This window comes from Lepisma saccharinum, chromosome 6 (genome assembly GCF_977018435.1).
Source record: "Lepisma saccharinum chromosome 6, izLepSacc3.1, whole genome shotgun sequence".
Taxonomy (NCBI): Eukaryota; Metazoa; Arthropoda; class Insecta; order Zygentoma; family Lepismatidae; genus Lepisma; species Lepisma saccharinum.
In genome coordinates this window covers 92,268,958-92,296,403 of record NC_139234.1, presented here as the reverse complement: position 1 = coordinate 92,296,403, position 27,446 = coordinate 92,268,958, and the positions used below count along the sequence as shown (strand labels likewise).

The window sequence follows — 27,446 nt, the reverse complement described above, 5'->3', positions numbered from 1 at the left end:
GGGTTTGGACATTAATTCTTTTTTAAGAGAGTATCTTCATCAATTCTAGCTAATCATTATTAATTCTCATAGTCGCAATTAACGAAAATTGGCAGGAATGGAGGCAACAAAACAAACGTAAGAAAAATGAAAAAAGGTAAAATAGAAAAGTGTAACTATTGCAGGTAGAACAGAATCCATAATGTAAGTTGAGCTACAGAATATACTAAAGTTTGTTCCCTTTGTTTATAATTTTTATGAAAACAAACGTAAGTTCGCAATTTCAGGGGAAACTAAGTTATTTATTTAAACCCTGATCTATGAAGAGATTAACTTGAAGAAATTGTAGATGGTTCAAAGCAAAAGTGAAGATAGAGTAAACATAAAGCTCCATGAACTAACTCTCCAGCCTTCTTAAACCCGAAGGTTTATGGCTGCAGCAACTCCAGCCTTCCAGCCTTCTGGGCAAGATCAATGCAATCTTTTCCATCCTTACCGATTTCCTTTAGGTCCATCTCAATGTTATCCCTCCATCTTACTCTTGACCTTCCTACAGGTCTCTTACCATCAGGTTACTCAACAAGAATCCTGTAAACTTTTCTTTCCTCTCTCATTCGTGCCACATTGCCTGCCCATCTAAGTCATCTTGATTTAATTTTCTATTATCATCTGGAGATGAATACAAATTGTGCAGTTCTAAAAAAATATAGCTCCATTAATTTGGTATATGTTACGGTATTTAATAGAATTATATGATATATAAAGTACTTTCTGATGACGTAACGTGATTTATATCCACAGGAATTACGTGTTGGGGTTGTCCAAAGGAATCGAAGAGACGGGAGAGGTGAGGCTGTCCATGGCGCTCTGCCTGCTCCTCGCGTGGGTCATCGTTTTCCTCTGCCTCAGCAAAGGCGTTCAGTCGTCTGGAAAAGTAAGTGGCGTATCGAAACAATAGCCTCGTCTAGTTCTTTGCACTTTTTCACTTTCTTTGCACTCAAGAGTCTAGTTGTTTACAAAGTGCAAAAGGGCCATCCCATACAAAAGGTCCTACCCCGTGTTAATAATAAAATGAATTAATATGAAAATTATTATTGTTTTTAATTGTATTAAAGTTTAGATGTTTGAGAATGCATGTAATTTACATATTTCACCAATAAAGGTTACTAGCATCTGCTTTTCATGCATTCAACCTAAGCCATCATACTCAAGTTTTTTTTAAAATTTGTAAGCAGACGTCACGAAGTACTTCATAATTCTATGAAATCAGTTCATTATGAAGATTTGTATCCAATCTCATGTCTAGGACCTTAAATGTTTTGTGTAAAATGTCACACACGGATTGGAATGCTCCAATACCAAGTCGTTTAATTGGTAGATTTGTTGTTTGCACCACGTTCTGGAGCGGTGCACAGCGTGGCGTATAATCACGTGGAGCGTGCTAACCAATCGAATGAATGATGGAAGCGGCAGACAGGCATTTGTTGAATCTTCTGAACTTGAACACCGCTTATCGTCTACTTGGTAGAACATCATTCCCTTGCACCAGCCTGACACCGGGATACACCTACACTGCACGTTGTGTCAAAAAGTGCAGCCAACTGGAATGGGGGCAATTCGTTGTCATAGCCTCCTCGATGGCGTAGTGCTAACGTCGACGCCTTGTAATCAGGGGGTCCGGTTTCGATACTCGGTGGAGGCACAGTGGTTCGGATCCCACTTTAAACTGTAGGTCCAGTACCGATTAGCCTATATGTGAATAAAGTAGACTTAGAACAACAAATCAAATCACATTCAGTGCTTCATGAGACTTCGTTTTGAACTAAACTGTTCCTAATTGGGTACTTCTATGATGGCACTTCTGAAGTAGGCGTAAACTGAGATTGCGTAATCCATCGAAAGGAGGAGGACAATTTCAATTTTCATCCTGGGAGATGGAACTGATTTCATACTGTTCACGCCCGCTTACCAACAGAAGCACTTCTTCTAGTTTCGGGACGCAGTCCGTAGATTTCTCAGGAATGGTTGTGATGCTGTAGACCAGTTACATATGATGGAACACTATAATATAATTACATATTACAATGCATTTCTCTGCCTATATAGGGGTTTCCAATAAGAACGATATTATTTTACAATGAAATAAAATAAAACATACTTCAGATACAACCAAACTTTTTATATTATTTTGAAGCATAGTTTATTATATTATGTTCTGAATAACACATCATTTAAGTGTCCACCTCGACTTCGTGCAATAACTCGGGCCTAATGTCACGAATGCAGCGTTCGATGTTCAATCTTAATGCATCAAGGGTTCGTGGTCTTTTTGCATAGACTATAGATTTCAAATAACCCCACAAAAAGCAATCTAAAGGAGTTAAATCACAACTTCTTGGAGGCCAACTAACAGTTGCATTTCTTGAAATTATCCGTTCACCAAACTGTTCTTGCAATACGTCGATAGTGGCATTAGCAGTGTGACATGTGGCACCGTCTTGTTTGAACCACATGTCCTCCAAATCAATTTCATCTAAATTTGGCCAAAAAAATCTGTTAACATCAATCGGTACTGCTCACCAGTCACTGTTACTGCACCTCCTACCTCGTTTTGGAAACAAATGGTCCGATGATGCCACCATGCCATAAACCACACCATACAGTGACCTTGCAGATGCAAGGGCTTCTCGTGAATCTCTTGTGGATTGTTTTCACACCAAAAACGACAATTTTGTTTGTTAACCAGGAATGAGCATCATCTGAGAAGATAATTTTTTTTACCCAAAATTACGATCCGTATCAAGTTCAATAGAACGTCTATTTTCATATTTTTTTTGGATAATATCCAAACGTTCTTGAAGCATGTATTTAGCCATGATGAATTGTCACAGTATACTAAACACAAATGACAACTAGTGAGAGTTATAACATTTGAAGCATAGTTGCCAGTTCATTTCAAATTCATATCACTCTTATTAGAAAACCCTTTACAGTCTTTACAGGCAACTGCGATACATATCTATCTCTCGTGGCATCGCTTCTCCGCGCTCTCACAGATTCCTAACTCGCTTTATGGTAGGCACTAGACAGGCACGTATCCAAGGGGGATGCATATTGGGCTCGAGCCCCCCCGCCGAAAATTTTCGGTTTACACTAGATACAATGATGTTTGTGGTTTCTTTTGGCGTGAAATAAAATAATGTGACTATAATTTAAGGAGATAAATATAAGGTATGCCCGAATGAAAAGGAGACTACGGTTATATCAAAAGAACATTATATTACAGAATATTTACATTACATAATATGTAAATTACAGTTTATGTGTAACATGATACCTACACATAACTGCCATTGATATTGATGCACTGATCCAAGCGCGTAGGAAGGGAGTTGATGGCAACTCCTGGGTTGCTTACGGATACAGTTTTCCACGGTGTTCTGCACTTCCTTGTCACAGGTGAACCGTTGACCTTTCAGTGATTGGTTTAAGGGGCCGAAGATATGGGAGTCACAAGGGGAAATATCGGGGCTGTACGGAGGATGTGTGAGGACTTCCCATTGATTCCCAGTAGGTCGAGGGTCTTCTTGGCCACATGTGGCCTAGTGTTGTCCTGGAGCTCTCCACCTTGTGCGTCTTTGACAGATGCTTGGGCATCCATTGTGCACAAACTTTGTCATAGCTCAGCTTCTTGTGGATTATGTATTTGCACAGTTCCCTTGCTTATGGACAGTTAAGCAGCAATTTCACGTGTGGTGATCCGACGATTCTGACGAATGAGATTACCCACAGCAGCAATCGTGGCAGGGTTGATGAGAATGTGCACTTTGCCTTGGTGCTTTCGCATAACGCTGACACCAACGGAATATGGTGCAACGTGCGAGACACTACTCTCCGTAAACGTCCTTCATCCTGCGATAAATTTGTGAAGCATGCTCACCTTCTGCGTGAAAAAATTGGATGACAGCTCTCTTCGCTGATCTGGAGGAATCCATGATGCACCCGTCCGAGTAAACCAACTCTTGCCAACTGAGTAAACAGCAGGCGAAGCCGTTCGCTACGTCTGCAAACTGGGACAAACACTGCGCCATCTATCGGCAAACACATTTACCTTTTTCGATTAGATACAACGCCGCTACAGCAATGGTCTCCTTTTCATTTGGGCATACCTTTTAATTATCGAGGCAAGAAGGAGAATGTTCTGTAACCTTCTTATTGATAATAGCACGTATCCAAGGTGGGATCGAGCCATCCACCCAAGAATTTTTTTCCGTTTATAGTAGATGAAATTAGGTTTTTTGCTTCTTGAATATGTGACAATAATTTAAAGAGAGAAGTAATTATCGAGGCAAAATGGGGAATGTCCTATAACCATTTTATTGTTAATAGCACATATCCAAGGTGGGAATCAGGGGCTCGAGCCTTCCTCCCTTTCAGGAAATATTTCTGTTTACACTAGATAAATTTAGAATCTTGGCTTCTTGAATAATGTGACGATAAATTAAGGAGATAAATAATTATCGAGACAAGACGGAGAATGTTCTATAACCCTGTTATTGTTAATAGGCGTATGCAAGGTGGGGATCAGGTGGTTCGATCCGCCAGGAAATTTTTCGCTTTACACTGCATAAAATTAGGTTTTTGGCTTCTTGAATAATGTGAGAGTAATTTAAGGACAAAAATAACTATCGAAGCAAAACTGAGAATATTCTGTAACCCTGTTGTTCATAATACTGCACGGGTAAACTTTTCTTGCGCTTTCTGTGTTGTCGCAGCGAACTTGAGCAGTCAATGTCTATGTGTCACCGAGCCACCCTTGACTTCGACTGAGTTTTCGTTAAAATGTCTACATAGTACATGTCCTGTGTATAATATGTCAAATCGTAAGATGTTGCCTGTATAGTGAACAAGCACAGAAAATAAAGGACAAAGAAGAAAACTGAGGCGCATTCCCACCGGTTGAGGAGAATTTTTCCTTCTGTGGTGAAAAAGAGCTACCACTTCTAGGTGACGATGACAGTGGCCTACTAAGGGAGATTTCACACCGTGTAGTCCTGAGGATTGCACAAGTCAAAAGTAGATTTTTGCAGCCCTTTGTGTCGCTACGGTGTGAAACGTTGCTGTTGATTGGCTCAATCCAAACAACATGTATAGCGTGTCCCTTCAGTCTGAAATATTCCTAAGTCTTGAAGATTAGTCGCAAGGATGGAAAATTAGGGCTTTGCTAAGGTTAGGTGCGAAGGCAGGCGTCAGCACCCTAAAGGATGCAGAAAGAACGCATCTTACTACAGTCTCCAATACGAAATGATGAAAACTTCTGGTGAGTCGATTTTAAAAGATGTGTCCGAAATAAAGAGAGGCGTGCCCAGGATTTTCGGAGGGGAGAGTATGTATGTGAGAGGGGTTACGCATACTATTTTTGGTGGTCAGTCCTCATTTTGCCATCTTTTCCTGTCTTTGACGCTCTTTTTTTAAGGAATACTGGGTCAAATGGCGTTATGACCCAACCAACCATACTTGCGCACATAACTAGATATAAATGAGTAAGCATGTGATCATATCGGGAGACAAAACATTAGATGTGTTGGGAACGGAAGGGTTTACGCTGTGTATTAGTTTCGCGATCCAGCTGTATTCTAGAAGACTTCCTTTGTTTCGTGCCGATATATGACAAGACTGCGGAAGCTCTGACAGACAATTTTGAACACTTGCGAGTGCTTAGGCCTGAATATGAACAATTTGGTGGGTTTCGGCTGTTATAAGAGCTGCAAACATGGGTGGACAAGACACATTAGTGGTGTTGAGGCTCGAATCAGAGAGAATATTCGAGAACTGTCTGCGTCCAGTTCGCAGCCCACAGTTTGAATCTCGCGTTGTCCCGTGCATGTGTAACAGCTTCTTAAAAACACTTCTGGTACATGGATGTTTTGGTGCCTGATGAGAAGAAATGGACATGCACACATAATGAGATAGTTGCGACACACAATGTTAGTGCATGGAAACAGAGGGGTCAATTGGTAAAAATTTCACCTTCCGATTAAAATCACAGCCTTAAACAGTGGCGACGATTTAGGGGATAGTTGCTCCCAATATTTTTGCCTCCCCGCTATCACTATGGCCTCTTAATGCTAAGCCTTGTGTACCAAGATAAATTAAACTTTCCTTGCACCCCACCATCCGTTTTGGAACCCAATTACCGCCAATGCCTTAAACATACAACTGTGAGGTTCTATCTATACCCCATTAAAAAATGGTGTTCTGCCCCCCCCCCCGAAAGGAATTCCTGGATACGTGCCTGGCACTAGAATCCTGAGAATCTTATGGCGGCCATTTTGGCTGCAATTGTACAAAACACATACAATTAAGGGACTTCCGCATATTTATGGGAAATGTATTATAAATCAGTGTGCTGCAACCACTACTCTAGTTAACTGCTATCATCTATTGCTTTAATTTATATCCTTTTGTAATAGAATAAACCTACAAAATAACTTCCTGTGAGGACTACTTGAAGCTGCAAGAAGATATGAACAGAGTAATTTCTTAGTGCAAAAATATCAAGATAAGTCTCAAGGGCACAAAATGCAGCACAGTTACTTATTACGAACTCAAAATACTCTACAATTTTCCACGTCACACTAAAATTACTGCCAAAAATATTCATGTAAAGTAGTGCTGCCCCGACACCGATGCCCGAAACTAATGGTTGGATTTTATTTACAAATACCTGCCGATACTTTTTCGGCGGTTTCATCCGTATAAATGCCGCGTTACACTTTCGCGGAGTATAATTATCCTGGATGTTATGCAAAAATCAAGTTTCTATTAATTTTGTGCCAATAATTTGTATTTTGTTATTACGTAATGGATATTTTTGGGTCATTCCATGCCGAAGTCCCCCTGAATCTCAATTCTTAAAATTAAATGCAATGCTGTAACTTTATTATATCTTGTGAGTGAACAAACTAAAATTGTCATTTGGATAAAAATTCACGTATTGTACATAATTAAGTTAGAGAGCAGAAGGTATTTTACATATTGTTTGCTTATTTTAACTTTTTGATTTACTTTTGTTTTGTTTTGTGACACCAAAAAACAATGCATTTCTGATTTAACTGTTACACCCCCCAAACTCCACTAGAATATTTAAAGGTGAATTACCTTCTCTCTTTCTCTTAAATAATTTATTTTTCACCGTTTGAAAAATTCACAGAAATTAAGATTAATTTATTATTAAGTGTTTTTTCTGTCCCACCCGTGACACAAAATTGTTCACTTGAATTGGATTGATTTGGTGTGTTAAGTCCACTTTATGCACAGTAAGGCTAATCGGGACTGAACCTACAGTTTAAAATGGGATCCGAACCACTTGTGCCTCCACCGGGTATCGAACCCGGAACCCCTTGATTACAAGGCGACGACGCTACCACTGCGCCATCGGGGAGGCCCCAAAATTGTTCACTTGTAGCTACAAATCTGGTAAAGTATTTTAAGGGTAGTTACGTTTAATGAACAGTGTTAAGTTTCATATTTGGCACAGACACTGTAAGAAAAATGTTGCTTAACTAATAGCAGAATATTGACTTTAATATAAAAAATGTAGTCAGAGTGTCCCCACTCGTGACATTGGAATGCCCCTTTTGTATTGTGATATAATTTTTTAATATTGTGAAGCAAAACTCTGGTAAATTGATGCTTGTAATCTGAGAGAATACTCAGCTACTAATATTAATAAATGTTACGAACAACTTTTAATTGTTACTATCAGTATCGGTGTTCGTGGGAATTGATATGGGTATGGGTCAGCCCTAAAGTAAAAATATTTAAAAATATACGTTATGTTCATGCGAATTCTTTTATTTGTACTGTTTAAATGATAGAAATATTCTATAACAGTGTCACTTTTCAGGTGGTGTATTTCACGGCCCTGTTCCCGTACGTTGTGCTCATCATTCTGTTCTTCCGCGGGGTCACACTTCCTGGAGCTTCCACGGGAATCCTCTTCTACCTCACTCCAGACTGGCAAAGGCTAGGCAACGCACAGGTAACAAATACGAATTTTGCTTTATTTTTCGCCTGGGTATACTACTATGTTACGTCGTAAGAGTAAACATTTTTTCAAACTCTAACATGCCGGGACCGGAAGTTTTTGGCAGTACAGGAGTGCCCATCTTCCCCCCCCCCCAAGGCCAATTGCACGTCCCCCCAAATCATGTCATGTATTCTCCCTCCCAAATCGTATGCTTCTCCTCAAATCATGTCATTCGTCGTCTCAAACCATGTTAAAATCCCCATAAAGTATTTAATTACGACAGCATGTGTACTGATAGTAACTTCTTTTCTTAGCTTTACTGGACACCGGTATAATGTAAGACTTAACGTTGATATTCAAGAGTTGGATATTGACCCCACCTTCCTCCTCCAACGTTTAATTCTCAATCCTCTCAGAATCCACGTGTCATTTTAAGGCCTAATATGTAAGAGTTGGATGTCTCCCCCGATTATCTTGGAAGTGTACAAGTTGCTATTTATATAGCAGCAAATGTTAACTGATAACGTAATTCAACTTGTGTCTACGTCACATTTCCATAATAAAAATCTTCACCTCCCTCCCCCCCCCAAAGTTGGGTGGACGCAACCACACAATAATGTGATGCAGTCCGCAAACTTTCCTGTGGGATCCCCTGCCCCTAAATACTTCCTTTTCTTCATCTAATGGATTACATATAGTGAAATTAAGGTGTAAATTTTTAATATATATCTTTAGAAAAAATATGTAAATCTTGAATTTATATTATTTGAAAGGACAAAATCTCGATGACGCAGTCTGCACCGTAATCCTCCTTCCCCAGAGGGTACCCCTGCGGGTTACAGTTTACAAATATGTGTGTAATTAAAACAGAAATTTAAAGATGTTCACTCTTTGCAGTTTGTTTTAATGAACTTTGTATGTTTTATAATTATCCCAAGATTAACAAAACTTTCGATCTTCGACCTATTACTTGGCAATGAACTTGACGCTAACGAATTATGTTTCCACATTATTTAGTCCGATTCGATTGGTTAGTGATTAGTATAAATCAAATTACACTGGAAATTATAATAATATGTGCTGTATTCGTAACCTTAGTGTTTGGTTAGTATAGACGCTTGTTTGTAATTGTTTTTATAGTAAATTGCATACATGAATTTGGATTGTAGATTAGGCACACACAGGAAATGTACTACGTAGAAAGTTTCAGCGAAAAATGCAGGCTCGACCAGGACTCGAACCCGGGTCTCTGGCATACCGTGCCATTGCTCTAACCACTGAGCAGGCGAGGCCACGCCGGCTCTGTAGATCAGTGGTTAGAGCAATGGCATGAACCACTGATCTACAGAGCCGGCGTGGCCTCGCCTGCTCAGTGGTTAGAGCAATGGCACGGTATGCCATAGACGATGGTTCGAGTCCTGGTCCAGCCTGCATTTTTCGCTGAAAATTTCTGTGAATTTGGATGTTTACAGGACAGGACATTGGCAATGAATATCAATCCATTAGTATGAATTAAGAGACTAAACAACGTGTTGGACGTTATTCACAAATTAATGGGAACCACTGTTCTTCTATAAACATTGTTTATACATTACATTATGGAAAAATAGTCAATCACAAAGTGTTATTGATTTGAATAAAACTTGCCACGTTTGCTGTAGATTGGAACATCACAAGATCACCAGATCCGTTCCTTTGCAACTTGCCCTCACATTCATTCTTGCCAAGTATTCATTTTTGTCTGTTTGTTGACGTGGTGGTACTGCTGCCAAATATAATACAGAGTGTACACAAAGTGTCTGACACATTTAAATAAATCAGAAACCAATGAAGATACAAATAAACTGGTGGCAATGATTGATAGATAAACTCAAAAAGTTTTACGTCTTGTGTCAGTACATTTCTATGTGTGCTCCTTTTGTTGCACAGAGAATGTCAAGACGATAATAGATTTTTTCACACATTGGGTTAGTATGTCGATATCCATAGTTGTTTATTCTGGCTTTCAGTTCATAAGTTCATCACTTTTGCATCATGGAAATTTCTGCCACATATCTCCCAAGTAAAAGGTTCAATGGGGTTTGTCGGGTAACCTCGTGGACCAAGGAATCGGACCACCACGTCAAATCCATCTTCCCGCCAAGCTTTCGTTCAAAACACGACGAACAATGTTGACGTACCTTACAAAAGTGATGAAAATAAAGCCAGAATAAACAACGCCATATCTATTGTGAATGTTGTCATGCTGACCCGAACGTGTGAAAAAATTGACTATCGTTTTCACATTCTCCGTGCGACAAAGTGAACACACACAGAAGTGTACTGACACAAGACACAACTTTTTATGTTTTTCTATCAATCATTGCCACCAGTTTATTTGTATCTTCATTAGTTTCAGATTTATTAATATTTAAAATGTTAACACAATGAAGCCTTGTTTCCATGATAACCTAAAATCCAATATGCTGACCAAGGGAGAATTTATTTTGTTTAAAACATAAACTAAACGTTATGTTTCAACCTTCTCGCAAGGTCTTCTTCAGACTCTGTATCAAATACAAATGAAATAAGATATACATAAAAATCACTCGCCTCCAGACACAAGAATATTAGAAAGTTGTATATCTGGAATGGAGTTCCGACATTTTTGACACCGTCATTTGCGACACTAAGGCAAAAACTGGTTTTTTCCCGTCATAAGCGACACTTCTTGGATTTTGCCCTACGATTTCTAATTTGTTTACCAGAATTATCGACATTTGCGTACGTGCAGCAGCAACAGCGTCTCTGAAGAAAGTATTTCCCGAGGCTCAGATCAGTGGTTGTAATTATCACTTTAACCAATGTTTGTGGCGAAAGGTGCAGGAGTTGAGATTGACAAACGATTACAAAACAGATCCAGACGTGCGGCTGTGTATAAGAATGTGTTCAGCCCTGGCTCACCTCCCTGTGGCTGACGTCGATGATGGATGGCTGTGTGTGATGGAAGATGCGCGAAACCACGACATATTGAGAAACTTTTTGGATTATTTCGTTGAACAGTGGATGAACAACTCTGTTTTCGACATTTCCATGTGGAACTTCTCCCAACAGCCGCACAGGACTAACAATGCAGTCGAGGGATGGAACCATACAGTTAATGTATTGACGGAAAAGTCAAGTCCTAACGCGTACCAATTAGTTAAGACTTTAAGATTAGAAGCTGTGTACAACGACTACTTATGTGAGAGGAAAGGCCTTGAATCTTAAAGGGAAACGTAGACGACGTCAGTACATTACATTAGATGAGAGAATACAAAGAGCGTTGGCCGACTATGAAATGCATAGAGATCTTAAACTTTCTTTGAGGAGAATGGCGTACGTTCAGAAATTAGAATGAAAATAGTAAGATGTTGGTTCAACTACAAGAGAAACGACGCATTCTACATTTCTACATTGACAAGGGATTGCAGTCTGCTCCTATACTGACAAGGGATCTAAACAATCCGTCATTGACAAAGGATAAATACATCCAGCTTTTAAACACCCAGCTTCCATGATGCCAGTGTGAAGGAAAACTAATAAAGGTTTTCAAAAACACACCAGCTTCTATGATGCTGTTTGTCCTAAGCCTGGATAAAGTGTGACGGGAAGCTATTTACACTTTGTGATGCAACTGTCATGGAATATATTTTCCATACAGTGTCGCATATGACGGCAAAATGCTAGTGTCGCATACGACGGTGTATCTGGAATATTCCTTTCCAGGTATTCTAGCAGGTGACCTTCTCCTCTCAACTGATGTTTCACCTGACAGGCAATTTAGATAAACATTTCCTTTCATCTGGAGCGTGGTTGGACTCCTTATCTCACCCTCTTTTCCTTATCCTTTCTTTCTTTATTCCTCTTCCTTCTTCGCTCTTGTCCTTTCCACTCTTTCTAACACCTTCTCCATTCTTTGTATATCTTCAGTCCCTCATTCATGTTAGGAATGTTCCAGATAAACAACTATCTAATATTCTTGTGTCTGGAGGGGAGTGATTTTTGTATATACGTATATATCTTCCTGTTTTGTATCCTATTTCATTTGTATTTGGTACAGAGTCTGAAGAAGACCTTGCTAGAAGGTTGAAATGTAACGTTTAGTTTTTATGTTCTAAAATAAAATAAATTCTGCCTTGGTCAGCAGATTGGATTTTTTAAAATTAAAATGTGTCAGACACTTTGTGTACATTCTGTATCATGAACACCCTTTTAGTTTGTAATGTATACATGTATGTATGTACTCGTTCGTTAATATCTCTTTAGATATTAATTTTGGTAGCAGCTATTAATTTGAAAATTTTAATAGTAGCTTATAATTCTGTTTAAAACCAGAATTTTCTCGTTATTAGTTACGCTATCTAAAATATTCCGCAGCCTTTTATTGCATACCATTTTTAGTCCAGTGTACTTTTTCTCCATTTCATATCGTGCTGTAAATGCCTGCTAACTTTAGTAAAATATTTCAGTACAACACACGTGTTATTAATGTTAATCTTCACGTTTGTTTGTATTGTTATTGCAATGTAACTATCTATATTAGGCCACTTGAGAGCCGTTAAAGGAGAATGCAGAAAAAACAAATTTCTGTATTTTTGTATATTTCTTGCAATTTGAAGAAATTTGAAAAGTATTGATGAACTATTTACTTAAATTTTCCAGGTCTGGGGTGATGCAGCTGTACAAATTTTCTTTGCCCTCAGTCCCTCGTGGGGTGGACTTATTACCCTTGCATCATACAACAAGTTTACAAACAACTGTTATAAGTAAGTTTCACTTTCCTCCATCTGTGTCGTAATTTTAGGAAGTTGTGCTCTTCAAACTTGTTGCTTTTCATAATCACAGTAAAATGTTGTCCAATGCTTTACTTTTTTAATTCTGTAAACAAACTCTTTTTTTTCCTTCCCTCGGCAAATTTGAAAATAATATTGAGGAGAGTTGGGTTAGAGTGTACATCATATTTTTATGGCGATTAATATTCACAATTGGCACCACTGCTTCGTCGTAACTCAGTTCAAGATGGAAGATAGCCGTGTACAGAGTGTCCCAAAATAATATTTAGAATCTTTGAACTTTAATAACAAGGAAACTATTAAAGATTTTTTATTTGAAGCTGCAATGCCTATGTTGAGCATGTGTGAGTGAATATAGGTCTTCTCTGGTTTTTAGTCCCGTCACAGCCAGCCAAGTTATAGTCATTAGTGTACACAAAATGGCAGAGGTCAGAATTTTTTCTTTCGAGAAACGTAAAAAGAGTCGAGCATCCATCCAGATCTCCTGATTTAACACAGTTAACTTACTACCTGTGGGAAACTGTGATGAATGCTGTGTACGCAAGAAAGCCAGAGACACTGAGTGACTTGGAACATGAAAATTGAGACAACCTACGTTTCCCTTCCCGCAGAAACAGTATATCCTGTTTATGGATCTCTTCAGATTGCCCAAAATGTATTTCTGCCAATGGAGGTCATTTTAAACATTTATAACTGTAAGGTAAATTACACCAATAAAAGTTCGTGCTTGCTGTTATTAGTGTTCCTGATATTGTCGTTCAAAGAGTGTAAACACTATTTTGGAACACTCTGTATGCTATTGAAAATGCATTGGAAGTTATTTGTATTGAGAGAGTTAAATGAGAAAAAATCTGTTTTGTTATTTATTATGATGTTAAGGTTAATTAGAATGGAGACGATATTGCAATGCTTCTTCATGCAGGCAGCTGTTTTAATGACAAGTCCATCTGCGTACTCGTATTCATGACACTTTGCAAATGGCCTACAGCAACACATGCTATGTTTCTGCACAAAGGAGTTGCTTGCGGCTAATTAAATCATGTGTCATTTTACGATTCCGCATTTAATAAAATAGTTTCATATTCCGTCAAATGTCGACACAATGGATGAAGGTTTATTAATAATGTCCATTAAATTTCATTAATATGGAAAATGTATGCCTATTTATGCACACAAAATTTATTTCGTATGAAGAAAGAACTTCTATTTGTATTTTGTGTTCATTTTTTGAAGTATCTTAACCCTTAAGCGACACACCAAAGAAAAAAATAACCTTAAGACACACCTGGGTCCCTGGGACCCAACTTTTAAATTTAATTTTAATGTACAGGGTGGGCCAAAAGTCCCTTACCACCCCTTGTAAAAATCGTTTTAGTGGAAATTGATGAATAACAACCATGTGTGACCACATTAGGCCTAGGGGGAAGTCATAAGGTGGGGGTGCCCTTGACGGCGGCCATCTTGAAAGCCACCATCTTGGATACAAGTCCAGTTTTGTAAATGGGAAGGCAGGCATGCGATACATGATTTTAGGCTAGAATTTGATAAGGAAAACAATGGTGAAGTCGTAATGTTGAAATCTTCATTTGTTAAAAAGTTACAGGCATTCAAATGTTGGAATCACACTTTTACATATGGTGCTCTACGTGCTCTACGAGAGCGCCCTCCAGCGTCACGCACGTGTGTAGTCGTTCACCCCAATTGTCCATGACCCTGCTAAGTTTGTCAGGTAAAATATCAGCACAGGCTGCAAAGATCCTTTCTTCCAGGTGAGCAACATTCCTGATCTTCTCGGCGTATATCTTGGCCTTTAAATGACCCCACAAATAAAAATCCAATGGAGTCAGATCGGGTGAACGTGCCGGCCACTCAATGGGACCACGACGCCAGATCCACCGTCCAGGAAATTGTTCATGCAGATAATCACGGACGTTTAATCCATAATGGGGAGGTGCACCATCCTGTTGGAAAAATAAGGGAAATGTGCCATCCTCGGACAACACGGACGGCAGGATGAGATCACGCAACATTGCCAAATAATGATCAGCATTAAGGTTTCCAGGAATGACGAATGGACCAATTAGTTTGGTACCCCATAGGCCGCACCACACCATAACTTTACCAGCTCCTACCAATTTACAGGGGTCAACCCAGTGAGGATTGGTAGCGGACCAATAGCGACAGTTTTGTTTGTTGACCTCTCCTTGCACATAAAAATTCGCTTCGTCGGAAAACAGGATTTTTGAGGCGAATGTGGGATCTGCTTCAAGTTGGGCAACTGCCCAGTAAGAGAATTCCAGGCGTCGATCTGGGTCATGTTCTGATAAATAATGTTGAAGTTGCAATTTGTACGGATGCCAACAGTGACGTGCGGTGACGTCGACACTTGGGGTAGCAATCAGTGGCGTGCTCAACGGTGGGTTTGTGTGGGTCATACCCCTCGCCCCTTTGGGGCCCAGTATTCCTAAAAAATATGACGTCAATAAGAGGAAAAGATTGCAAAATGATGAATGAGTACTAAAAAAAAGTACACGTAACCCTCACTCCATTCGAAAATAAAAAAAAAACGTATTGATTTGACTACTAAGCCAGAGATCCTGGGTTCGAATCTCGGCTTGCCCATGGGTATTCTTTGTGTGTGTCCCTTCGTCAATTTTATCGTATCATCTTCGCGATTAACCAAAAGTGGCGGAAAAGCGAAGTAAAATAAACCAAATCAAGCAATCAATCAATGATTTGATGTGATTTTTGTTACTTAGCGTCGCTTCTTTGTCACATTTGGTTAATTGCAAAGATGATACGATAAAATTAATGAAGGGACAAACACAAAGAATACCAATGCCCAGGTCAGGATGCGAACCCGGAACTCCTGATGTCCTATCGCGCTGTGATAACCACTCCCCACGGTTGCTTGATTTGGTGTTTTAAGTCCACTTTATGCACAGAAATAAAACAGGTAACAAAACACATTTTTTTGTAGTTTCTTCAATAATATTCATTTGGCTTTTTGAGTTCTGAGATACATTTTTCATTCCAAATTATTTCATTATTCACTGCAGAGGACAACACATAGGAACAAGAATGCGCGCTAATCACGGGTTCGAATCCCGGCTGGATTGTTCGAGATCCCTTCATCAATTTCAACATATCATCACTCATTCTCCTTTTCTCGATAACCAAATGTGGCAGAATTGTGAAGTGAACTAAACCAAACCAAACCAATAACAATATGAACGCGCGTTGTCTTGCCCAAATAAATACACATCCGTTAGAGGCAAATATATTAGTATATTTAAATAAAACACTACTAAAACGAGACCGAGAGAGAGATCCTGATCAATTATTTGCAATTTAATCATTATATATTCCATATTTGGAAAAAAAAAAGAAAAGAAAGAAAGCATAACATTATTGCCTGCACATAACACGTTCCCATTTCATATATAATAAAGTGCCTCCCCGATGGCGCAGTGGTGGCGCCGTCGCCTTATAATAAAGGGGTCACGGGTTCAATACCCGGTGGAGGCACATAGTGGTTCGGGTACATGTTAAACTGTAGGTTCATTACCGATTAGCCTTACCGTACAAAAAAGTGAACTTAAAACGCCAACTCAATCAATCAATCATAAATAATAAAACTACATCCCATATTATACATACATATACGTGTAAAAAGTTGTGGTGTGAATACAGAGAACATAAGTACTGCAGAAAATTTCCCCCTAACTTCTTTAGAGGATTTACAAAGAAATCGAAGGGAAACCAATCCCCTATCTGTCCTAGAGCAGATAGACTGGGGAACCTGAAAGCACTGGCTTTCAACCATTGCAGCGGGGGGGCAAGGGAGATAGAGGCAGACATATTCCCTTTTCCTTCATTTCTATCTGGAACTGGTGAGGCGGAGGAAGAGCGATACAGGCCAGCTTTGCCCGCTGATCATACCGAGGGACGAGATGTGTGTGGAAAAAGTGTTGCATATAAATGTGGCTTTAACAAGATAATAAATATTGTGATTTGAAAATAATTAGAGATGTGAGATTGATTGATCTATCTGTGCTAGACTAGCTACTCCTCAGTGCACGTCACTGGATGCCAATTGTTTGTCTTTAGGATGCGTCTGATGGATGTACAGCTGACACCACATGCCGCTGAGAGGCAACGAGTACTGCGGTGTGGTGATGTTTCAACAGATGCCAACACTGCTATGGTTGTGCCTTCGTCTGTTGCATAGTGGGTCTTCCAGACCTGGGTTTGTCCGCTACTGAACCAGTATGCATGAATTTCTGGAAGAGGTTGGCAACACTCACATGAGACACAGGATGTCGATCTGGGTGCCGTTCATTAAATTCAGCTGCTACAACCCTTGCACTCCTTCCACCCCATGCCCTTATTAACTCTTTCCTCTCCTCTGTGGTTAGTGGCATGATTTAGGCACCTGCAACAAATAAAAAATGAAGGTGTGATTCCAACATTTGAATGCCTGTAACTTTTTAACAAATGAAGATTTCAACATTACGACTTCACCATTGTTTTCCTTATCAAATTCTAGCCTAAAATCATGTATCGCATGCCTACCTTCCCATTTACAAAACTGGACTTGTATCCAAGATGGCGGCTTTCAAGATGGCCGCCGTCAAGAGCACCCCCACCTTATGACTTCCCTCTAGGCCTAATGTGGTCACACATGGTTGTTATTCATCAATTTCCACTAAAACGATTTTTACAAGGGGTGGTAAGGGACTTTTGGCCCACCCTGTACAGATAATGTTCAAAGATACTACATTGAAGTATGTTTGTTAGCAGTTGTGACAACAGTGTGTTGATATCATAAAATAATTAATATATTCATATTAAAAAAATAAGAATCTTTTGATAAATATATTTACTGCATGACAAAACATGCATGTATAGAAATTAGTATATCTCAAGAACTAGCTACAATCTTGATATATGAGATGACCAAATGTGCCCATAATTACATACTAATTACATTAATTATAAAACACAGGAATAAGAAAATAACACAACTACAGTTTGTGCCAAAGCCTCAGAGTGGAACTTCGAGGCATTATATTGTATTGCGGAATTCTACCATGTACTGCTGAAGTTTTATACAACTTATACCAGTGTTTACTTTAAAAGAAATTACATTTGCCATTCTCACTGCCATAGTCAGCTTCGTATTCATCTGCTTCTGCATTGGCATATTCAATTTCATTAGCATCTCCCTGTACACTTTCCTCTGTAGCTGATTCACCTTCACTAACCTTATCCTATATATATATATATATATATATATATATATATATATATATATAGTATATATATAGCCCAAATCCCATCATTTACTGACATAAATGTTCTCCATGAAGGAAGCCCCGGAGGCGAAAAATGCCCGATTACGACCCCCCATGAAATTGTCCCAAAAGGCCTAGAAAATTCGAAAATCGCTCAATCGGCCCTTCCTTAAGGGTGAAAATGCCCTTTTTTCACGTCCTTATCAACCATTGCCACGAGCATTTTTTTGCAGCAGACATTGTTTCCTTCAATTCTTAATTGTCGAGATACATTATATTTCTCACAGATCTACAACACACAGATGAATCAACTGCTTGCTTTGAAAACGTGGCCCAAACAAGGGTGACATCTACATAATAAGGAGTTTCAGCCCAGATACAATTACGTATATACTGGTAAACTCAATGCGAAAATATTATCTACATTGTGGTTGTTTTAACTAAATGTTTAGAGGTATAATAAAAAACAATTATTTAGAGTTTTTGCCGTGCTTGTTGTTGTCCATGGAAACAGACGTTGCTAGGGAACTTAAAGAACGTTTATTTTCACCCCAAAAACTACTGTAAGGGAATTATGCTAGACTTTTCGTATTTCAAAACATGAGCGTCAGAATTTATAACGGAGGAGAGGTAGGACTTGGATGGGAACGACGGAAAACAATTATTTCTATTACGTTTACAAATGTGAAAATGTCAAAAGACGTAAATATTGTTTTCGCAATTTAATGTCGCTCTTGAATTCGTTTATACAAGAAATCTAACTAACTATCTTGAAACAGTTATTGCTTACTCACTTTATCATTAAGAAAATAGACAATTTTCAATATTTTGTATATTTGTACCATATTAGAGCCCGTACACAGAGTTACGTTCAAAACTTTACAAATAAGCGAAACGTATATATTGGTAAACTCAATGCGAACATATTTACATCATGGTTGTTTTAATTAAGTGTTTAGAGGTATAATAACAAACAATTATTTAGAGAGTTTGCCGTGCTTGTTGTTCACCATGGAAACGGACGTGGCTAGGGAACTTACAGAAAGTTTATTTTCACCCCAAAAACTACTGTAAGGGAATTATGCTAGACTTTTCGAATTTCAAAATACGAGCGTCAGAATTTATTACAGAGGCAAGGTAGGAATTTGAAGAGAATGACAGAAAGATTCCATTTCCAATTTAGTGTCGCTATTGAATTCGTTTATGCAAAACATCCAACTAATTATCTTGAAACTATTATTACTTACTCAGTTTATTATTAGGAAAATAGACAATAATATTTTGAATATTTATACCTTATTAGAGCCCATACAGACATAACGTTACTTTCTAAACTTTTCAAATTAGCGAACTTATACACTTGTTTGGCTTCGTCCAATGCAACATGCAGACATTTTACCCCATCTATAACATGATTACGCCCACAACGTGGCCGAAGATCACGCATGCGAGCGTACAAGACGTGGCCGAAGGCCACGTCTAAAGTACGGAAGTCCAATATATATAAAGCCCCAATCCCACAACTGACTCACTGACTCACTGACATAAATGTTCTCCATGAAGGAAGCCCCGGAGGCGAAAAATGCCCGATTACGACCCCCCATGAAATCGTCCCAGAAGACCGAGAAAATTAAGAAATCCCTTAATTAGCCCTTTTTTAAGGGTGAAAATGCCCTTTCTTCACGTCCTTAGCAACCGTTTCTATGGCTTTTCTTTTTAGCTCACATTGTTTACTTCAATTCTTAATTGTCGAGATACATTATATTTCTCACAGATCACACACAGATGAAAAAACTCCTGCTTTTGAAAAGGTGCCTGAAACAAGAGTGACATCTACGTAAGAGGAAGATTCAGTCCAGACACAATTACGCATATATTGTTATACTTAGTGCGAAAATATCTACAACGTCCTTGTTTTAACTAAATGTTTAGGCGTATAGTAACAAACAATTCTTTAGAGCTTGCCGTGCTTGTTGTTGTACATGGAAACGGATGTTGCTAGGGAATTTAAAGAAAGTTTATTTTCGATCGGAAAATTACTGTAAGGGAATTATGCTAGACTTTTCGAATTTCAAAACATGAGCATCAGAATTTATTACAGAGGAGACGTAGAAATTTGATGGGAAATGACGAAAAACAATTATTTTTCAATTACGTTTACAAATGTCAAAATGACAAAAAAAGTAAATATTGCTTTTTCAATATAAAGTCGCTATCTATTGAATTCGTTTATACAAGAAATCTTGAAACGGTTATTGTTTACTCACTTTATTATTAAGAAAATACCATATTAGATAGAGCCCGTACATACACAAAGTTACGTTCAAAACTTTCCAAATAAGCGAACCACGTCGGCGAGCGCACGTAATTACGGAAAACAATTATTTTTAATTACGTTTTAAAATGTGAAAATGACAAAAGACGTAAATACTCCTTTTCTAATATAGTGTCGCTATTCAATTCGTTTATATGAAATATCTAACTTTTTTGAAATGGACAATATTTACCCAGTTCATTATTACGAAAATAAGACAATAATGTGTTGAATATGTGTACAATGTTAGAGTACACACATAACGTTATTTTGTAAACTTTTCAAATTAGCAAACTTATACATTTGTTCCCCTTCATCCAATGCAACATGCAGACATTTTCAAAGTCATTAAGATCTATGAAGAACCCCATCTATAACATGATTGCGCGTACAACGTGGCCGAAGGTCACGCATGCGAGCGTACAAGACGTGGCCTTTGACCACGTCGAAAGTACGCGAGTATTTACTATAAATACCACTGATATCATCAATATATGATGGGGAATCATTCATGGTTGCAAGAATGTTCAACATAACTTCGTCGTCGTAAAACATGCGTTAACACAAGAAGTAACGATACACCTTTCTAGTTCCTTCTGGTACAGGAACACCCTCTCGACCATAACCACTTCCCTGACTCGAAGGGAACAAAAGGCTAGGAGACTTCTGTGCCAGTCACGTCATTGCTGTCAACCATTTCTTAATGCAAGGCCAAACAAATTTGCGGGTCCCTAGGACCCAGGTGTGTCGACTGCAGGTTAATAAGAATGCCTGTGTTTATTTGAAGGTGTACGCGTACTTACATCTGACAGATGGTAAGACTCCACATTTGCACGATATGTGTTTGCTTTCTGCTCCAATATTTTCACTTCGCTTGCCTTAATCATTTGTGTCGTTGCAGGGACTCCTTGATCGTGGCTGTCTCCAACATCCTGACGTCCTTCTTCGCTGGCTTCGTGATCTTCTCGGTGATCGGCTTCCTGGCCCACGAGCTGCAGGTGGAGGTGAAGAAGGTGGTGGACCAGGGCGCGGGGCTGGCCTTCATCGTCTACCCGGAGGTGGTGACCCGCCTCCCCGTCTCCCCCCTCTGGGCCATCCTCTTCTTCGTCATGCTTCTCACCTTAGGCCTCGACTCTCAGGTGAGGACGTGGTTTTCCCAATACCCTGGTATTGGTACACTGTAAAAAAAAAACTATAAAAAGTATGCGCCGGTCGACTATCGATATCTAAGAAACTGGAAAGCTCGATAAAGATTAAATTTGGTTGACTGATAGACATACCACATGATAAACCAACGAAAAAATTAACTTCATCGGTCTGGTTGGTTGGTTAATTTGGTGTTTTATGTCCACTTTATGCACAGTAAGGCTAATCGGGACTGGACATACAGTTTAAAGTGGAATCCGAACCACTATGTGCCTCCACCGGTATCGAACCCGGAACCTCTTGATTACATGACGACGACGCTACCACTGCGCCATCAGAGAGGCACTTCATCGGTCTGGCATGAGAAGCAAATTACATAAGAAATGATTGTGTCGAATACATTGAGTTACATGTATTGTGTTGAAAGATAGTTTTATTTGAACTATTGTTAAATGTAAATAAAAGCATCGTCTCTCTCTCTCTCCCTGAAAAACGTAAATTACACTGCCCAACAACATAAAAGAAATTCATACCTCCGTGGTCAAAATAGATGGTTCTTAAGGAAACGAGCGCCCTGATTTCGAAAATCACCATAAGTATGTCCTGTCACGTCAGGTTCAAAAGACATGAACAGATTTAGTATTATCATTATATATTATACGGGAAGTAAAACGCTCTCACTGAGATTGATACATGGTCACTAAAATTTGGACACACTTATAAAATCATGCCACAATCTTGTTAAATGAGCTTACAAATGTGCAATGGATACGTAATAATACGTAACAATAGCGTAGATAAGAGGGGGACATGAGGATATATCCCCCTTTGAGGCATTTTTTTTTTGTGAACCTTGGGATTCAAGGTCTATCCAACTTTTGATGATTACATGATTTAATGTACCACTAGTTTCCATCTTAGCCAGACCCTACCTACGCCACTGATACCTTATCTTGTAACGAAACATGTCTGTTACCTTGCTTACAAATGCTGGCGTTTGTGCTGCCGCTTGTAATCCTGTTTACTCTCCCGCATAAGAAACCAACAATAATCCCCACCATGGCAGGATACTTACGATCTTGGTATCTCTTCTCCATCATGGAAATGTCTTGATGAAACCTCTCCCGTGTTCATCACTAACATATCCTAGATTTTCATGGAAATAGTCAATATGTGAACGGAGGAAGTGAATTTTCAAGGACATATAGCAGCCCATGTTTTTGTAGCTGACTAAAAATTTGAAACGTTTCGTCCAAAATGACCTTCCTGATTTGAGGGCCGACGAAAGTTCCTTCCTTCAATTTTGCATACGTCATCTCAGTACACTTATTTTGCAGATATGTAAATGCGTCGCCATCTTTGTTGAGTGCCTTCACAAAGTTCTTCATCAACCCAAGTTTGATGTGCAAGGAAGGAAGAAGAATTTTAAGAGGCGGAGCCAATTGTTCAGCTTTTACGTTACATACTCCCGGAACAATTTCCTCCCGCTTCTCTCACCGTTGCGCCACATAATGTTTGTCTTTCGCACGGCTGTCCCCACAAACACAAAAAGCAACAAAATTTCGTGAAACCATTTTGTAATCCAGAATGGAACAGCGAAACTGATGACAACGTACAGCAATACTGCTTTCGAACGAAATTTTGAGGAATCGATAAACAATCACCATCATCTGGATTGCATACAACACCTATTTTGTTCATCAAACCAGTAATGTCTGTACAGAAACACATATTCCCCTCCATAGCAAAATATTGTGCAAAGGGCTGGTGGCTGTGATGAAACTTAGAAAGTTTTGTACCAGGGGCAAGTAATTGTCATTGCTGAAGTCTACAACCTAAAAGTTCGGATGCTTCTTTGGACAAATTTAAGTCCCGTGCTAAATCATTTAAGTCTTCCTGCTGTAATAAATGTATGTCACTGCCAGAATGTACTGGTGCATGGTCCGGATCTTTTGTGTTGGTTTGTTGGTATTCTCCACACCATCGGTACAACAAAGGGTAAGGCTTTTAGTTTTCCATGTAACAACAACCTAAGATTTGTTGTACAAGTTATGCAGCACTGATGAGAATCCCATGGTTGTCTTGGTCATCAATCCGACGCCCGGCTATAGGAAACAGGAGAGATAAGTGATATGCGGGGCGAGTGACCAAAGACATGAAAGTTTTATAACCTCAAGCAAGTAAATTTGTTGTTATCTGTTTGAAACAAAGGAAAGAGGGCTTGGAAAGGCAGAATGTCATGCTGGCAAAGTATTTTAATATTTCACTCTTCCATTTCTGCTGGTTGACTGGGCTTACTTTACGTTCTTCATCTCAACAAATTAGCAGTACGAGCGAAATATACCTAATGTAATATCTCAGAACTGTGACGTGATGTGCAAGTATCATTATTGTTTCCATTATCTACTCATTCAAATTATTAAGAATCACAAATTCTTTCTTTGGAGGTAAAAATCATGTTGGGCAGTGTTATCTTACCTTTAGTAGAAACAGCAAAGCCGCAAATTAGAAATCCGTTTTTGATAGGTATCTGGTGATTTGATTTTGTGTTAATCTAGTTAATCGTGATATAAATGATTATGATTGGCAAGTCCGTCTTCTCTTGGGATCAAATAATTGTAAGTCAGCAATTGGTGTATTTTCAATTCCTCGATATATTTCAATAAAACATTCGAACCATAGCTTTGAAATCTACATGATGCGATCTCCGCCTTCATATTTGTTCTAGTCAACATTCGACAATAATTGATACATATAGCTTTCTCATAAACTACTAACGGTAGGAACATAAAATTCGGTTCACAGAAGAATTTACCTAATGCTGACCTAATGTGATATAAAGCATCTTGATCGGTTTGTCTATCTGTCTGTAGCAATCAAACATCTAAAGTAAAACATCGTTATACGTACGTTTAACGATATATCAAATCAAGTTATGAACCTGTAATTTGTTGTAATAAAATATTTGAAGCATCAACTTGTTCCTAGATAATTTTTCCGATTGGTTCGTCCACTTATTCGTTCGTATCAACAATGGAACCGTTTGATATCTCTTGACTGCTCGGAAATTACTGCAGTTACTATTTACTCGTTACTTCCAAACACTGTTTTTATAGACCTGGAAGGCCTGTGTTGCTGCAGGCATGAACCTTCGGGTTTAAGAAGGCTAGAGAGTTAAGTTAAGTTAAGTTTTTATAGACCTCGAAATAAGTAAAGTTAATAGGTAATTAAATATTCTATCAAGTTCAGTTTACAGAACATAAATCAGTGACATGCTTCACCGAGTTTTGAGTCTCACAGAATCATAATTTTTAAGTTAGAGATCGCATCATGAGAACTTGCACAATACTGACTGTAGTCGTCTGTCAAAATGTGAGAATAGCAACACCTTACAAAAAGAAAATGGAAACTGATTGAGTTGGTCTTTTAAGTCAATTTTATGCACAGTAAGGCTAATCGGAACGAGGCCTACAGTTTAAAGTGGGGTCCGAACCATTATGTTCCTCCACCGGGTATCGAACCCCGGATCCTTGTTAACAAGACGACGACGCTACCACTGCGCCATCGGAGAGGCCAGAAAATATAATATGGTTCATCGAAAGATTCCGGGTTTTGTGCCGGAGTTATCAAGAAAATTCTCACTTGTTCATCTTTCGGGGTACATAGTCTAAATACTCGTTTATATTTTCATCATACTCCTCTTTGGCAACACTGTTGAATTTTGTTTGTTCCAAGTGTACCTTCCTGTAACAGTCCAGGAAGTCTGTTCGTCCAGAATTTATTTGAAAGCGCGACCATTGACCATATTCGGACACGTAGATAGTATTTGCATATACAAAGTACGTCTTTCAAAGAAATCTGTTACAAATATATAAAGTGGGTCTGTCCAGACCCCAAGAAACCTGTTTGTTAATTTTGTGTGGAAATAGAATAATGAAAGTAAGATTCTAAGATAACCCTGTATGTATTTTTGTTCGGTTTCATCACATTTAAATGTAATTTACTAGATTTAGAATTGGCTCCCATCCGTAATGTGTTGAGTGAAGTAACATATAATTTTTTGCTACATGAACCAGAATACTATAAAAAGGACATTCCATTGTCTCTATGAAACCATATATTTAACAAATAACGGATAAAAACGATAACATTCAATGGATCACAATAATGATCCGCACAACCAAAGACGTATTTTTTTCTATGCGACCACTGCAGTGTTAGTGCAAAACATATTGCTAACAACAATTGAAAGCCATTTAATATAATTTTGAGGATGATAAAAGGTATCGTCTGATGACTTTACAGTTTTCCCATTGCAGACACTACCATATCCCACGAAATATTAAGCAAAATGTGAACTACGAGTTAATCGAATTAAATAAGCAGATTATAAATGAACAGTATGACAATTTGGCATTGTAGTAATAACAATAGTGTGTTCCTTTGCAGTTCGCTCTCATGGAGACCGTGACGACGGCCATTTTGGACAGATTCCCCAACCTGCGCGAGAACAAGATGCTGGTCGTTCTGTCCGTGGCTGTGTTCGGGTACTTCGGAGGTTTAATATTTACAACAAACGTAAGTGACAATAATTTTAATATTTATTCTCATTGAACTTCATATTATTAAATTAATTAACAATTTTCGACGAAAAGTTCTAACTTTTACTGCAATATCTTCAGGTAAAAAAATGTAACTTTAAATTGACATAAATTGAACGTCTAATCTAGGCTTTAGTAGTTTTATGTTTAAAATATTGTGCAAAGTTGAAAATTGGTGAAATCCTAGCGAGTATTTTAGAAGTTATTGGAAGAATTTATGTGTTAAAGTTTGGAGAATGAAAAAATAAAATATCATGTTGGTTATAGCAGTCAACTAGGTCACTGTCGACGCGGGGGAGGGGAGACTGCCTTCTCCAATTACACAATCCTCTCCACCTACTAGCCCCGAAGGAGATGAAAGAAATATCGTAGTATCCTACAACTCCTGCAAAATATTGTTAACACGAATCCTGCTGGCGATATTTGTCACCTGACTTATATTGGCATTCTTGTAATATAGACTCTCTATACTTAAGCAATTGTAATTAAACAATGTCGTTGTCCCTCTCAACAATGATTCTTATCAACCAGTAAATCTGAATATGTATACAATACTAATTCGCCTTCATCCTTGCAAACGAACGTTAGATTCAAGTTCACATTTTCAGATTAACTTAAAATAAAGAAAATACAACTGTTGTTTCTTAGGTTACAAGTAAATATACACGTATATAAACTTGTGCTTTAAGACTTTCAAGTTCCACTTTGTAGTTCGTACTGGTGATCGGAAGAAAGCAGAGGATGGCAAATGTGAGAATCGGAGGAAAGAATCGATCAGGTAGACAGCTTTAAATATCTTAGATGCATCATAAGCAATGATATGAAATTCAGCCAAGAAATAAAAGTAAGAATAACAATGGCGAAGGAAACCTTCAATAGAAAGAAAAATGTTTTCTGTGGATCTATGAGCAAAGAACTGAGGAAAATAATAATGGAATGTTTAGTATGGAGTGGAGCTCTATATGGTGCGGAAAAACATGGACACTGAGAACAAGTGAGAAAAAGCGACTGGAAGCTCTGGAAATGTGGTTATGGAGAGGAATGGAACGGGTGAAATGGATAGAAAAAGTATGAAATGAACCAGTGCTAGAGTTGGGGTAAAGAATTGAATGCTGGAGACAACCATGTAGAGAAAGAGAAATTGGTTGGGCCACTGGATGAGAAGAAACTGCATCTTAAGGAATGCAATTGAAGGAATGGTCGAGGGAAAGATGATCCGGGAAAGAAGAAGTTTCCAAATAATTGACGACATCCAAATAAATG

General features: G+C 38.5%; 1 protein-coding gene across 1 annotated transcript in view; it reads left to right on the top strand.

The window, feature by feature from the left end:
* The window catches only part of GlyT (Glycine transporter), a 135,996-nt gene that overhangs the window by 56,951 nt on the left and 51,599 nt on the right, over nt 1-27,446 (top strand). The window contains exons 5-9 of the mRNA XM_083124458.1: nt 781-913; nt 7,889-8,023; nt 12,695-12,798; nt 21,338-21,575; nt 26,032-26,160. Coding sequence (XP_082980584.1) covers nt 781-913; nt 7,889-8,023; nt 12,695-12,798; nt 21,338-21,575; nt 26,032-26,160 — 739 coding nt within the window. The remainder of the gene's footprint in view (nt 1-780; nt 914-7,888; nt 8,024-12,694; nt 12,799-21,337; nt 21,576-26,031; nt 26,161-27,446) is intronic.